Below are 16382 nucleotides of genomic sequence, written 5' to 3' on the forward strand. Positions count from 1 at the left end.
TTCTGCACATGTGACCGGGATTTCTGGATTTATTCTGAAAGATGGAGGGCCAAAGGTCGATGCTAATTAAATTATTGAGAGCACTCAGCTAAATAAGCTGCAGAAAAGAGATTATACAAAATGAGTGTAAAAATGAAGAAGAAATGCATATATTTTATTAATCCACAGTAATGGTACTCTATATAAATCCTATATGTTATCTTATCACACCCACAAGGATTTTTTTTTTAAAGCCAAAAGCTAAAAAATATGGTAATTTATTCTCCATAACAAAAAACAAAAATATTACTGTAAAAGCTCTTCTAACTTTCTAATCTGGAAAAACTTTTTATTGAATAATCTTTATTTTCCTGAAGCACTCTGCATTTTATTGGTCTAGTATGGGTTTTGAATATTTTACACTCAGAAACAATAGGATGTGTTGTTAACCAGGAAATATTTTACCTCACCAAGACTCACATCAATGATACACAGGCATAATTTCAACAGTTCAACATTAAAAAACAGCATCTTTTAATTTAGTCAGATTTACTCTTAACAGCTCAATCATTGTTATTTAAATGCAATAAATACATATTATTTTTTCTTAAAACAGTTTGAAAGTCACTCTTTTTTCATGTAAAGCTAAAAAAATTCAAATCAAAATTAATCCCAGTTGTAATTTTGCAGCTATTTTGTGTCACTAGGCAAGCCTCTTGTTCCTGTTGTAACTGCTGGCTGTGTTGCCTTTAACACTTTTATCCAACAAATTTTTTTGTCAGTTTTCCGACTGTCCTCTAAACCAAGTTCTGCCACACAGACAGCAGCAGCTCACAGAAATTTCACTCTTTTATCTTCGTGTTTGTGGTTTTCCTCCATCTGTGTTTTCAGGAATCCTCTTCACTTTCCTTGTTCTCATCCCTAGAAACAACAATTTTGTGTTTTTTAAAATCTTTTTTTTTTTTGTGCAGATGACAACATGTTGCTGCTTTAGCTTGCATTTAAAAATACACATTACTAATTAAAAACTGATGTTCACTGTCCAACGCATTGTAAATCCCTCCATAATCTTGGCCTAAATCGATTTTGGGATGTTTCTCCAATTGGAGACACAGAGGAAGAAGAAAAACAATTGTGTTCTTCATCTCCAGGTTTCATGTTCAAGTAGCAGCAAGAAGGGTCACATAGTGTATGTTGTCTAAAATATACTTGGAGAAATGCTTGGAAATCTTGCAACCTTATGATTATCATTCCCATTGCAGCATGTGTTCTTATAAATCCTCTAGATGGTTTTAAAAACATGTTTTTCTGTAGATATTCTTCATTGAAAAGTAATACAAAATCTAAAACCTTGAAAGGATTTGGAGATTATCAAGGACATACAATTCTTATCCCGTGTGTGACTGAGGGGTCACATAAGAAGGCCTTAAAACACTTGAAAACACAGAGAATAATAAGTGTTTTCTTGTTTGTTTTAGATGGAAACTTAAATGCGGTCAATGGCGTGGCCAACAGGAATGGCTGCCATGATGCAGCAGCAAAGTCCAACGATTCGCTGGGATGGTCAGAAGTTACATCTGATGGCTCTCCACAATGTGAGCCGGACACTTCTGAACCTGTGATGGATGAAGAAGAGGAGGAGCTCCTTAATAACGAAGAAGAAGACCAAAGTCAAGACAGGATGAGCGGCACATCATCACCGCAGAGTCCGTATGGAGACATGAGGGAAGCTGAGTGGGAGCCTCTGTCTCTGTCTGCCAAGGTGAACGGCTCAGGCTGCAGTCCGTCCAGAGCGTCTGAAGACCTCTCAGGCAGGAACGGCCACTTTAAGGAAGAGCCTAACTCAGAACTAGGTGGTCCAATGGGCAGAGTGAGTATTTTTCAGGCTGAGGCTTTAAGATACAGGCCGCTCCCCACAGAGGAGGACAGTGAGGGGGAGACAGAGGTGGAGAGGCCACCTCGGCTGGACAGCTGGGCACTGGGCTTCCACGAGAGAGGCCTCGAAATGACCCGAGGGAGGGTGAACCTCAGCCTGCTGGAGCAGGCCATAGCTTTGCAGACGGAGCAAAGACAGGTTCTACACCATGCCTACCGGGAAATGGACCGGTTCCTCATGGAGCAGATGACCAATGAGAGGAGGCACCATAGGATGATGGACATGGACAGCAGACTCAACTATCATGGAGGAAAAGGTAACAATAAAGAATAAAAAAAACCTGTGATATAAGATGAAGTTGATCTAAAGATAGATGCAGTCTTAAGAATGAAAAGTGATCCGTATGGGAACACGCAGTTTCCAAAATTATACCTTTATCCAGCATAAATCACATCGACCACTTGTGATTTTGATGATTGGGTGCTCAAAAAAACATTAAAAGGAATAAAAGAAACATACGCAGGGAGGGGGGGAATCAGAGGGAGGAAATCCTCTTAAATACTAAAAACATTTTGGCAACAAGTGAAGTAATAAATAAACAGACTAAAATAAAGAAGAACAAAATTTTCTGATGGAATTGCTACTACTCAGAATATTGGATTTTGATAGGAATCAACTGGATATTTAACCATGACCATAAGTCTTAAATCCTCCTAAAGTACCTCTCATGTTTCCCTCTGATTCTTCAAATGACTGCGGCTAAATGTGTAATCCTAGATGTAATCTTTCGATGGATGGGCATTAAGAAGTGAATGCTCTGTGTTGAACTGTAGCCTTAACTAAAATGACAGATTAATAGATGCATTTTGTAAAAAAAAGTATCTGGCTTTGCATGATATTTCAATCTGTCAACCTATGTACAATATGTTTACAGGACAAGTGCATTATATGTATATTTCCACGTCTTGCTAGACCACGTATAAAGACAAAAAAGCTGTAGTATGTGTAGGCCCCAGTACAGTGGCTTTATTATATTTTTGTATTGTGAAATATTATTTTATTGTGCTTACAGATTCTCCACGGACAGATAAAAAGGATATAAAGTGTCCAACTCCTGGCTGCGATGGTACTGGTCATGTGACCGGCCTGTACCCACATCACAGGAGTTTGTCTGGGTGTCCCCATAAAGTCCGAGTTCCTCCTGAGAGTAAGTCACCCGAGCAGTTCTGTGCATACATGCGGTATAACTGACGATTTATACTCATAAAAACTGCCAGTTGTAGGACTTACAATCAACAACAGTAATTGAAATCCTCTTAGCACGAGCCCAAAAACAAGAAAGGCCCGCTTATATGTTCAGTTCAATTCAAAGATGTGCAGGAAACTTTTCAAATAAACTTAAAGGATTTTTTCCTCCCCCTCTCTCTTTCTCGTAATGTGTTGTAATGTGTGAATATTGAATTCTTTTTTTTTTTCCCTACATTGGCGATTGTTAAGTCATTTCAATATAACTCAACAAACATTCAACATTAAACAGTAATGTTACAAAAGGAACAGAAAAAGTAATTAACTTTTTCAAAAAAGCGCGTGCTCTTAGACTGGAGGCAGTATTTGCAAATCAAAGGGCTAGCTAACGCAGTATTCAAAAATAAATAGACAACTCCAACAAACTAATTGGAGAATATGTACAGAAAAGAAGTTTCTAAGGATACAGAGCGGACCTTTAACGACGCGTTTGTTTTGAAGAATATAATCAGCTGTCTTGTTACGCTCCTCTTTGCACTAAGCTATTTACATTTCAGCCACATTACAGCATTCCTCACAATGAGAAAGGCTTTTGCTTTTTTCTCCTGTTTCTGTCTCTGTAGGATCTTTGCTCTATAGACTCTATGTACCAAGTTACATAAATCATCATTTAATGTATTTGTTTTATTTCCAAAATGCTCAGTAAATATATATGTATTTACCATCTTATAATCTTTCAGCTTCATTACGTTTCACATGTAGAATTATTCTGGACATGTTTCTCTTACCGAGCTTATCTCCTCTCTCTCTGTCCTCATCCCCTCAGTCCTGGCCATGCATGAAAACGTCCTCAAGTGCCCTACACCGGGGTGCACAGGAAGAGGCCATGTCAACAGCAACCGTAGCACCCACCGGAGGTACATCCACAGGAGAAAGCCATTAGAAAATCTGTACCCTGCTCATAGATGAGTTACAGTATTAGGCTAATGTGTTTGATTTCCTCCCCAACCAGTCTCTCAGGCTGCCCCATCGCTGCTGCAGTGAAAGTCTCCAAACCTCAGGACGAGAGCCTGAAATGCAGACAAACACCTGACCGCTCACCGAGGTATAATGCCAGATAACGCTGGGGATTTTCACCGCTCTCAATGTGGCCACATGTGCAGAAAAAATAATTACAACAAGCACCCAGAAATCATATTCAGCTCTGTAGTGGACTGAAGTTGTAAAAGCCTGACTGAGGTTATGCAAAAAAGTGATAAACACTATTATTGTTGAGGAGAGTGTGGGATATTTTTATTCACTGATCCCAGCAGAACGCACAGTCTATTTTCAGCTTTCCAAGCAGACATAAGCAATGATTGCTGGTTTTGTGAGTTCCTCTCTATTAGAGATGATAAAAGAGCAGAACTCTTTGTTCCCTGTGGATATATCATGGGCAGCATGCCCACTCCTACTATATTAATTAGTCTGGCAACCTGGCTGTGGATCTACAACACACATCAGATCCCAGACTCTATGTGTACAAAAGCACTGGCATCCCTGAATGGTTTAAAACAATGTCTATACTTAACTGCTTAATATGAACTTATGAGGCATCTAATTTCACAAGTTTTACACAGTAAAATTAATTCTTTTTATTTATTAATTTTTTTTCAAATTCTCTCCTTTTAGAGCTATTGGCTTAATAAAAAAGTTCGAGATGAACCAGTTGAACTACAGGCTCTCTCATCCAGTAGCAGCCTTGCAAACCAGCCTCACAAAAGACATGGACAAGTACAGCAGAATCCGCTTTGATTACGCCAGCTTTGATGCACAGGTCTTCGGCAAACAGCCTCTGATGGGGACCAACCAGGACCAGGAAGTGTCACACTTCCCTGATTGTAAGCTTCATATATTTTATTTAACCAAAAAAAAATCTAGTTATTTGTAAGTTAACATGTTATGGAAGGTGAATAAATATGGCACAATTTTGTGTCATGTGCGTGAAACATGTAGTTTGTTTCAGCCACTAAATGAATAATCATCTATTTCCATACATCATATTTATCAATATGTTTTTGTCTCTGTCAGTTCAAGATTGTCTTAATTTTTTTGTATCAGGCATTTGTTGCTAATACCGTCAAATATTAACTTGCATCCTTATTTAGTTTGGGTGGAACACCCAGTGTCTCAGTAACGAACTTATTCCCTAATTATTTGTTTTTTTAGCACCTCAGCAGTATCCTGGCTTCCTTGGTGCTCCAGGTGGCCGCCTGCCCACCTCTGGTCAGCACAGCCCGCCGAGTCAATTCAAAAAAGAAGACGGTCTCCAAGCCGCAGCAGCGACCGCCGCCATCCTTAACCTCTCCACTCGCTACCGGAAGAACATTGAGGCTGTCGCCGGCCGGCCCTTGGCAACCTCCACAAAGGTAATCAAATTAGACCACTTGGAAAGGTATTTAATATGGTCATTTTAAAGGAACTCTGATTTGTGTATAAAAAGGGAAGACATCAAAAGACAGAATTTGGCAAAGGGAGCTTGGCACTCTGGTGGCAGAAAAACAAGGAGGTTTCCACTCCATAAAGCTTTAATGTACACAAATGAAAATTTGTGTAATCACATCAAAAGAAGAAATGCAATCAGCCATCCTTCCCGATTACAAATACTTGTCTATTTTTTTAATAAAACATGTGGTATTGTATTTAGTTTCGACATCAGCTGGCATGTAAAAACCCTGAACTGTTGTCTGAAAAATGCATCTTGCCCGCTGCAGATGGCAGAGGATATTTTGCTTAGTTATATGATCCAGCATAGGCTGTGTGTCTACACCAGATAGTCTTTAAAAGCATTTTAATGGATTAAGCCAATCAGCTAAAGGAGTTAACATCTGAAAAGTTTAATTCGCACAAAATCCAAACTCTTCTTGGAAATGTGCGCAGATCCAAAATCTCTTCAGCTGTCTTTATCTCCAGCCCGGCATTGTGTTCAACTTTCTCCAGACTCACTCCATGATTAATATTGATCACATTCTGTGGGTTACATACGTGCACACTGTACTGTAGATGATTCAAGGTTTCCACACCTACACAGCACAGATCCTTGTCTCCCAGCTTGTTGAGCTGAGAACGTGGCCCTGTACCAGGTACCAGCCCACTGAATGAATAAAACAGTGTTAGCAAGTTAATCATCTGTTCTCATTTACAGCTTAGTTGTCTTGGAGAGATGTACAAAATAAAGAACAGCTTTCAAATCTGAAAAAAAGGGGGCCATATTTAGAGTGTTATATGGTGTCGGATGCTTTAACTTATCTGCATATGTATATTACACGTTGACATATCACACACTAAAAAAGCACCATAAAGCTGGCCTTTAAAGTGTGAAAACAAGCTGATTTTACTTACTTAACAGTACAAGAGGCTTAAATGACATCATTTATTAATCAATAATAGAAAAAAAAGAACTAAATTCTTAGTTTTAGTATTTTTAAGTCGGAGCTACAAACAAAATAAAAATCAAAGTAAATCAGAAAAACTCTTGCACATCCTTTAGTTTTACACTGGTGTTATTTTGATTAGGTACACACATCATCAAATGACTGGATAATTAAAGTGGACAGCCACATCCAATGTTCATGAAAATTATCCCCTTTAATTAATTTGAAAGGCTCCCCTTTGTTACAAAAAAATAATGATGTATAGGGTTTAATGAAACATATGCGTTGAATAATTGGTTCCATTTATGGGAAAGGATTTCAGCATTTAATGAGGTAAAACTTTTAATACCATAAAACAGCCATAAGTCATCATGCTATTGCGTTTCAGCGCAAAAACGACAAACACATCTGTCAGCGGGGAAACTTATGCCACATTAAGCTTTTTAATTTTTGCTATAATAATGATGACCTAAAACCAGCAACCCCCCCCCCTCCACAAACCCTCCCCCCAGCTGCCATCTTGGTTGTGTGTCCTAGAAAACAGATGACACAGCTGTCACTGAAAAACTACACACCAGTGATTATTTTTTTTTTTTTGTGTTCAGCAGAATTAACGCTGGCTTAGTTTGGTATTTTGTCTAGTGCGAGATAACCACTGTATGTATTATTTAAATACTTTGTTTGTTTGCTCTGAACTCTGCTCTAAAGTAATTTTGCGTGTTTACAGTGAAATGTTGTTGGGTTCAAGTTTACCATATCGCTGCTGTCATGTTAATGAGGCATCGTACAGTTTTATTTACACCCCGTTTACGGTAATTAGAAAATAGCTTCTATGTTTATCCTCTGGTTCATTTAATATACTCTTTGATTGATTTAATATACTCTCCTGCAACATGTGACATTTATTCATTGATTGAAGGATTAAACTCTTTGCCTTTAGGACATGCTCATAGAAGTGGATGAAAATGGCACCTTGGACTTGAGCATGAAGAAGTCTAAGGAGAATGTGAAAGCCCCGACGAAGGCACCTTCAGATGACCCACTGCCTCCCCCCGAGTCCACCACAGCCAAAGGCGGGAGCGTGCTCATCAGCCCCGCCTTCTACCAGCCGCTGTGTGATAGAGACAGCTGGGAGAGCCCCATCCCCGTCAACTTCAGCAAAGCACACAGTTTACAGGACAAAGAGGTAAACAACATCAACAACAACAACAAAAAAATCACTTTAACACTTTAAATGTAATCTAAAAATGTAAGATTTGCATTAAGTACATGAGAAATGAGAAGTTAATTCGAGTGTTATCATGTCACCAAACAAAGAAGAAGAACCGAGTCATGAGTTAAGGTCCCCCAACACCCTATACCTCCTTAAAATTCTCTAAAATGTTCAAATCATTTGGATTTTTTATACTTTAATTATTCAGTTTGCTGCACAATAAACTCAACAAAACTAACTGAACCAGCTAAAATAACTATCTCAGAACTATTTCCCCTATAATTGTTATCAGATTACATAGTTCTTTCTAAGAAACTTAATATGGATTTTTTTAAAGAAATTACTGACCTGCAATGAAGCCTTACCATTTTATTTCTTAACATAAAAATCTTAGTGCTGTTTCAAAGCCCTCTCCACATTTACAAGTATTAAAATACAATGGAGAAATACTGAAGCCCCTTTTATTTATTTATTTTGTTGACTTAAAAGGTAGTCAAATTAAGTCTAGAAATAGTGAAAGTATCAGATTTGGTCTAAAAATACTCAAATCTGCATTAAAAAGTGTTATAACTGCAGACTGTGACATCCTCCTAAAATCCTCATATTTTGAAATTCAGATGTCCTCAGCAGCCCTGCAAGTAACACTCTTGGTAAGAACATCAAACAAAGCAGCAGATCTGTGAATCTATAAAATGTATTAAGTATATTAACACTGATGACTATAGTTTAATCTGGGCTCTAAAGGTTTTTTTTTCTTTATATCACAGGTGGTATTCATTTGTAGTTGATATCAGGAGTTACCACATTTGACCTGCTTTTAAATCATACACAACATCTGGTGACAGCACAGTCTCGTCTATTGGAGAAAAAAAAAAAGGAAATCCATACGTCATGGCCATATATTGCAAATACTATGTGGATTAAGTATGACTTTAAATGGATGTATGGTTTACTACAGTATAAGTATCCTTAAGCATAATCTCTTTGCCTTGAACTCTAACCCCCAGAGCTTGTGTTTTAAGAGTATTATACAGGGCTTTTCATTAATTATTCACTTTTAGGTCATTGCAGACTCTGTTAAGGTTTGATATTTTGGACAGTTAAAGCCATGTTTTTATCTTTTCTCTCTCACCAGGAGGATTACGATCAGGTCTCCTTGGAGGACCAGCACTACCAAGGAGACGGCAGCATGATGAGCCCCAAAACCAAGCTGCTATTACGAGATTCAAAGAAAGAGCTTTTGAGGTATATGACGTTACAGGCTGAAACATCTCAAGGCATCTTTATTCAGTCAGCTGTGCATAATGTGAGCCTCCCTCTTAGCTGGCAGATGGTCAGTGTTAATCATAAAAAGTGTAACTCCAAACTGTACCTTTTGTTTAAAATAGGACAGTTTTAATAGAAGTGAGTCAGAACACACGAATGAAACTCACTGTGTTACATATGATTGTAACTGGTATGTCTACAGGTTCATGTGGAGAAGAAATGTATCTATTTGAAAGTGAGTTTTCTCCCTGTATGTCCTGTACAAGCTTACAACTCTTGACTTTTGTAGTTAGAGTGCATGCTCTGCTGGGTCTCCTCTTGAGAACTACACCACAAGAAAAAGTAGGATCCTCTAGTTTCTGCAGCACAGCACCCCCCTCCGATTTTCCTCAGTGACATTCAGAGACACTGTTAAACTGAATGTTGGGCAATAAAATAATATATTTCTACTAAACTTCCCGCTGTACTAACTCATTTTTTTTCTTTAATGCCCATCAAAAGGTTCTCAGTGTAAAAGAAAAATTTAGTTCAGGCTTAGCAAAGTCTGTGGGAAGTAGAGTAATCTGTGTATTAAATCCTTTGTGCTCTCCTGCAGCTGTCCAACCCCAGGCTGTGACGGCAGCGGCCATGTGACGGGGAATTATGCATCACATCGGAGGTACTGTAATTAATTACATTCTCATTAGCACCAGCTAGTAGATATATAGACAAGGGGAAACCGTGCTGATTGTTTAATCATGTTGATTATTACAGTTGAAAACTTGTCACATAGCTTGTATAGTTAGATTTTATGTCATTTTTTTCACAATGTTGACTGGGTGGGGGGAGCTTCTTCATGAGGAGGAAGTGGAATTGTGTTTTCAAATAATTTTGTATAAATATGCATTGAGACATTGTATTAAGATTATTTAATTCAGCTGTGATCAAAGAGTGCATTAAAATGACTGTTAGCTCTTTATCCTCTCTAGTGTGTCTGGATGTCCCCTGGCTGACAAAACACTCAAATCACTGATGGCAGCCAACTCTCAGGAACTAAAGTATGTGTTTTCAAAACTGTTTATTGTTGTTAAAGGATTTTTCACATTAAACTAGGCAGCTTGTTTTTGCCTCAGTGTAGGTCAATGTTTTCCTTTCCTTTTCTTTCCTTTCTTTCTTTTCCACCACACAATTTCTACCCTCTCCACACGAAGTTGTTTGCTGTTTGTACTCCCTCTCTGCATATTAGCATGAGTCCACTGCTCTGCTCGCAGTCTTTTGCTGTAAAAAGCACCTGGTCTCTGTGTCTCTCAACCTGCAGGTGCCCAACACCTGGTTGTGATGGATCTGGACATGTGACTGGGAACTATGCTTCGCACAGAAGGTAGCAGAGAAAAATCATCGCAACTGAGCATGAAATACATTTGTCAGATGCATGACATTTCAAACAGATGGTGAAAGTCTCACTTTATACTGCAAACATGCTGCACTTTTTGAGTTCTTGTTTTCACTGTTTTTTGTTGGCTGCCTTTTAATCTATCTATCTATCTATCTATCTATCTATCTATCTATCTATCTATCTATCTATCTATCTATTCTTTTAATATCCAAATTTAAGGTTGTCTGATATTCAGTTTTACATAAATACATACATTTATGTAGGAGCTGTGTCTGCTAATACAGACACAACACACTTACACAATAACTAAAGTTTTATCTATGAATTAATTTAGATTTGATTACTTGCGCAATTGAAACTCCTCTAAGACTGAAACTGTACAACAGAAGAAAAAATACTAGCTAATGGGTTTACTGTGTGCAGTTTATTTTGTAATTTCTAAATGTTTCACATAAAGTGATCTAGTTTGACATCTTTCATTTCAAGCATTCATATTTCTTGTTTAAAATCCACATTAAGTCACATTTCAAACTGTCAGTTTTACAGATCAGTACAGTTTTAGCACAACAGGCTGATGTGCGCTGATGCAGAGTTCAACTTCTGCAATAATTACACCTTTCATTTATTTAGATTTATACATTTTGATTTGCATGTACATGTGCAGTTGAATCGCCATAATCCTCAAAGCTTCCTATATGATTTGATCATTTCTTTTAACTCTTGAATAGATTTCCTTCGTGTTAACTCAAACTGTTTCCAACCATTTTCTAGCTTGTCAGGATGTCCACGTGCCAGAAAGGGAGGTTTGAAGCTCACACCAAACAAGGATGACAAAGATGAGCAAGAGCTTAAGTAAGAGATTTTTTCTTTCTTTTTTTTTACCCTATGCTGTCATGTTTTTTTGTTTCAAAAATAAAACAAGAAAACATTGTGGAAATGCGTCATGCTTTTGTGCCCAGGGCATTATACCTGGAGGCCATTAAGTTAAACAAAGAAAATAATACTTCTCTTGTCATAACATTAGTGAATTATTTTCTAAGGATTAGCAGCGTATTTTTGTGGGATTTTTTTCAGGGGTTTGTATTTTTCCTATTTTCTGAATGGAATATCTGGCTTATCACTTCTCACTGAGTGCTTTCTTTATAATTATAGTATACCAAGAAAATGTCGAATTGCCTGCTCCGATGGCATTCCACTCATTTGCAGCTTAATCACTGTTGTCTGTGAAAGTGTTATTGGAAAAAAACATAATGTAATTGATTTGCAGTTTAAATCCAAAGTCAGATATATGAGCCCTTGTTTACTTATACATCTGGACACTGATTTTTTCTTTTTAATTACTAATGCAAGGGCATGAGCTTAGGAATTAGACTGGAATAGATCTCATACACATTAAGAGAGAAAGGGAGAGACAGGGGGAGGGTAGCAAATGTCCCTAGATTATTGTAAATAGTGGGCCATATGGCATGCCTCCATTGTCCTGGTGCCTTGCATCAAGCTACCTACCTGTGGTAGATGTAAGTAATGGGACTGGTGTTGTTTTGTCCTCTAAGTGCTGCCGTGCTGTTGAGTAACAAAATGCTGAAACAGGCTTTTTGCAGCAGCAGCACTCTACAGTATGTGTGCCATTTGTATCATCTCAGGTGACCTTTCACCTTTATCAATAAGGGAAAGGGTTAGCCACCTCCAAATTACATTCTTTCGCATGAGGGGATACATGACAATTATCTGTAATTCATGTCACTCCATTACTGACCTGCAGAAAACAGGCCTGAAAATGCAACTGACAAACTAGTCTTAATGACATTCAGCGTGAGTTGTGCTTATGTTTTTTTTTTTTTTTTTTTTTTTTCCACGCACAAATATCAGTCACCTCGAAATGTATGCACTGAACAGAGTGTTTGTTCTAACTCAAGTTTTAGTGGATTAGTAACTTATAGTTAATGTGATTATTTGAGTCCATGTCTAGTTTTGGCGACTTTTAATCAGCATTTGGCTGGATTAATCAACTTAATGGTTAACAAATCTTCCGGTCTAGTTATTGAAAGAGAGATTTTTTTCTAATAATCTCAGAGAATCATTTAGTTTCAGTTTTTTTTTTGCAGTTTAACAATGAAGTAGTTGTTATATTTTGTGTAGTTAAATGTCTCTGTTTTGTCTGTGGCATATAAATGTAAATAAGTTACATTTCTCCTGTGTTAATCAATGGTATATATGCAGGTTTACAATGTGTGCAACTCCTCCGTTTGTTTCTCTGGTAGGTGTCCAGTTATTGGATGTGATGGACAGGGCCATATATCGGGAAAATACACATCCCACCGCAGTGCAGGCAGTTGTCCACTTGCTGCCAAAAGACAGAAGGAGTCGTCCATCAATGGGCTGCCCTTTGCCTGGAAGGCCAATAAACAGGAACTGCCCCATTGTCCCTTGCCTGGCTGCAATGGCCTCGGACATGCCAATAATGTGTTTGCCACTCACAGAAGGTGAGGTCGTCCTCCATTTTATCTCTAAACAATGCTGCCGGTCGACATGTTGCATTCTTACTGTACAATGCCACCTTTTTACTCCTGTTCACAGTCTCTGTTGAGTGTAAAGTTTGGTGATATCTTTGTGCCTAAAATTGTCATTTGTGACTTGCTGAACTAGCTTGTCAGGTTGCCCACTGAACGCGCAGAGCATCAAGAAAAAGCACTCAGAAGAAGAGATGACTATCAAACTGAAAGCCAGCAGTGGTAAGCTACTCTGACACGCTGTGTGGTATGAAAATACTCGAGTGTATCGCAGTTACGTGTATCTTGGCATAAAAAAAAAAATCTACATTTGCTATTTGAACGTGATAAATTAGGTTATCTGCTTTAAAACAGGGGTTGAAAACAAAGAGGACATTCAACATTTGGATCATGAAATAAAGGAACTGAATGAATCCAACATGAAGATAGAAGCAGACATGATGCAACTCCAAACCCAGGTAAGTATTTACTCTCACAAGTTCATTTTAAGGACAAAAGCTTGAGATCTTTTGCCTGCTGAATTTGACAAGCTTCTTTTTTTGTCTCTTTGTACCCGAAAGCAGATCTCGTCTATGGAATGTAACCTGAAGACAATTGAAGAGGAGAACAAGATGATCGAACAGCACAACGACAGCCTTCTGAAGGAGCTCGCTTGCCTTAGCCAAGCTCTCATTAACAGTCTAACAGACATTCAGCTGCCTCAAATGGTACAGTAAGCCTTGACCACAGACTCCACCACAACTCATTATGTCTAACCTGTCCTGGAAAGAAAATCTCATTTTCTATACATTGTCATTTCTGTGTTGTGCTGTTTTCACTAATAGTTAAACATGTTTTTGTTGCAGGGACCCATCAGTGAGCATAATTTTGAAGCCTATGTGAACACATTAACTGATATGTACAACAACTCGGAGCATGAATACTCTCCAGAGTGCAAGGCCCTCTTGGATAATATCAAACAGGCTATTAAGGGCATCCATGTTTAAGCTGTAGAGCTACCAAGAGGTTTCTTTGACTTGGGATAATGGCACTAGATAGCTCTATTTTACAGAAGAGTGCTGGCTTGGTTGCATGTATAAGACAAGGCTTTTGGAAATGTGTTTGGCATTTCCCGGTAAATGCACTGCACTGAGAAAATTACCAGCCGGATTTGTAATGCTTTTACTGTTTCTGCATTCACTTGATATGTTTATCCTGGTGAGATTTTTACCCCTCTTGCACTTAATTATTTTGTATGGTTTGCTTGATTTTAATCTGTATGTGTTCATGTCATTCTTATATTATCGCTATTTATTATTATATTTGTTCATCAGTGTATTTATTTCCTTGATTTTTATTTATTTCTTGAAGTGTAAATGCTTAATATCTGAGAAATCTGTTCTGACTTTCTGCACATTGTAAATTACATAGAAGCACATTCCAATTTCATGGCATACTTTCGCCACCTAGTGTTGAAAAACGTATATTATTATTATTAGACCATAAGTTGGATCTCCCTTCAAAGTAAAAACCTACCAAAACAACTTAAGCATCAATATTTTTAAGCATTGCTTTTGCTTTCTTTATTGGAAACTGAATGTATGGTAACAACATCGTGAACACCGAGATCAAAAGAAAAAAAAAAGCAATGCAGCTGTACTGTACCTTTTTTCTTCTCCACCAATAACAGTCGAATGCAACCAGGAGGTGACACTGAGCAAAAATGCAACATAACTCAGTGAACTGAATGTCAAATTCTGCTTTGCATAGCGTGCCACACGAAGAGTAAGACAAAAATAAAGAATCCACTTTGTCAAGATGTCTTTCTTTTTTAAAAAAAAATATAGATATTAAACTGCCTTCTGTGCACACACCTTGGAGTGTGCATATAGTATGTGCCTAAATGTATATGAATCCATAAAAATATACGAGTACTATGTTTTGTGGTAGGACAGTATTATGTGGATGGTGTCTAATTTATTATACAGTACAATTATTTTCATAGGAGGAACCGTTCCTGATGACTGTTTAAAATACCGTTGTCTCAGTAGCTGTAATCTCAAGAGTCAGGTTTTGAAATATCATGACTGAGATTGAAGAGTCTGGTGTTTATTTTAACTTTTGCTAGCATGGAGAGAGGGTGAAAAAGGAAGGAGTGACTTTTAAAAAAACAACAACAACATCTACTCCTGTTTTATCTTAAACTGCTTACAAGCCTTAACATTTCAACCAGTCTTACAGTTTGAATATTCTTGTAACGCTTGGGGCAGATTTGAATAGTAGCTATTTCAAAACCGAGCTGACTACCAATACAACCCGCATTTTCAGTTTCAATCATTAAATGCAAAAAAAAGGGAAAAAAAGAAAAAAAAAGAAATGAAAACATAGACAAATGATAGTTGTTGGCTAATCAGTTGTTTGTTTGCATCAATTGCACTTTTGTATTTCGATTATTTTGATTATTTTATATTTTTAGTTCACCATATTGCCCTTGACTTCAATAAATGGGACACTGTAGTCGAACCACCAAACTAAACATGTCTCAATTTAACGTAAGGCTAATCCCAAGAAGAAAAAGAAAAAATAATTAATTCATTTGAGCAATACATTTTTCATTTCTGCAAAAAGAAGTCAAAGACATGTAGCCTAGGACATTTAGAAGAAAAAAATGTAACAGCAAAAGAGCCAAATTACAGAAAAAATATGACCCTCTTTTATCCAAATACTCAATATGTTTCAAAGAATTTTAATCTTTTAAAAATTGAATCACATTCTTTAAATCTAACAATCCTTTATTTATCAGTTCTTATATTTAATTCCTATACCACACATCGTTTGCTCAGGAAGTTTTGTGAATAATATTTATTTTTTCCCTGTTAGTATTTGATGTTTTGTAATGTGAAATGCTTTTTTGTGGAACGATATTAGTATGATATGAAATTGTATTGTATTTCTTTTCTTTTACATTAAAATGTAATGCTTTTTTCAGTTGAGGTAGTTTGTAAATTGAAACTTCCTATTACTTTTACTATTTCATAATAAACAGATATGCGCTGTGTTGTACAGTTTGTGTATGGTAGAAATAAACTTTTCAAATGGTTGTGTGGTTTTCTCAAAGCTTCAGTTCAACATCAGTCAAACATGAACCCAGTTACCTCAGGAGTGGAGTCAGTTTTCTTTAGGTGTTAGCGTCACCTAGTGGTGAGTATTAGGCATTACAACAGGGAGTGGTCAGTGGTGTTCATACATAGAAAGTTAAAAGCTGAAAACCAAAAAGTGTTTGGGGTTAAAAATCTAAATAAAGGCACGCGATTGTAACGTTATGGGTTTGACCTTTGCTGCATTTCATTTCCATTTACAAAAACAAAAACTGTCCCAAAAAATTACTTGAAATAAACCTAAATATATTCCTCACCACAGTCTTTTTCAATATATTCAGCTTAGAACTACAACCATTTCATATTTTTTATTTATCAGTTAATTTGGCAGATATGTTTCCAATGAACTGATTGATTGTGGTGGTGAA

General features: G+C 37.2%; 1 protein-coding gene across 7 annotated transcripts in view; it reads left to right on the forward strand.

The window, feature by feature from the left end:
• Positions 1-15956, forward strand: part of st18 (ST18 C2H2C-type zinc finger transcription factor) — a 43058-nt gene extending 27102 nt beyond the window's left edge. For 4 of the 7 annotated variants that reach the window (XM_051069967.1, XM_018676409.2, XM_018676413.1 and 1 more), the window contains 17 exons: positions 1458-2171; positions 2928-3062; positions 3927-4017; positions 4113-4205; positions 4772-4980; positions 5309-5508; positions 7454-7699; positions 8859-8971; positions 9588-9650; positions 9961-10029; positions 10290-10352; positions 11139-11219; positions 12629-12850; positions 13014-13099; positions 13232-13335; positions 13438-13584; positions 13723-15956. In XM_051069967.1, the coding sequence (XP_050925924.1) occupies positions 1458-2171; positions 2928-3062; positions 3927-4017; positions 4113-4205; positions 4772-4980; positions 5309-5508; positions 7454-7699; positions 8859-8971; positions 9588-9650; positions 9961-10029; positions 10290-10352; positions 11139-11219; positions 12629-12850; positions 13014-13099; positions 13232-13335; positions 13438-13584; positions 13723-13863 (2777 nt within the window). In that variant the 3' untranslated portion in view covers positions 13864-15956. The remainder of the gene's footprint in view (positions 1-1457; positions 2172-2927; positions 3063-3926; positions 4018-4112; positions 4206-4771; positions 4981-5308; positions 5509-7453; positions 7700-8858; positions 8972-9587; positions 9651-9960; positions 10030-10289; positions 10353-11138; positions 11220-12628; positions 12851-13013; positions 13100-13231; positions 13336-13437; positions 13585-13722) is intronic. The other 3 variants (XM_051069965.1, XM_018676411.2, XM_051069966.1) reach the window with 3 other exon arrangements.
• Positions 15957-16382: the final 426 nt, after the last annotated feature.

This window comes from Lates calcarifer, linkage group LG4, assembly GCF_001640805.2.
Source record: "Lates calcarifer isolate ASB-BC8 linkage group LG4, TLL_Latcal_v3, whole genome shotgun sequence".
Taxonomy (NCBI): domain Eukaryota; kingdom Metazoa; phylum Chordata; class Actinopteri; family Centropomidae; genus Lates; species Lates calcarifer.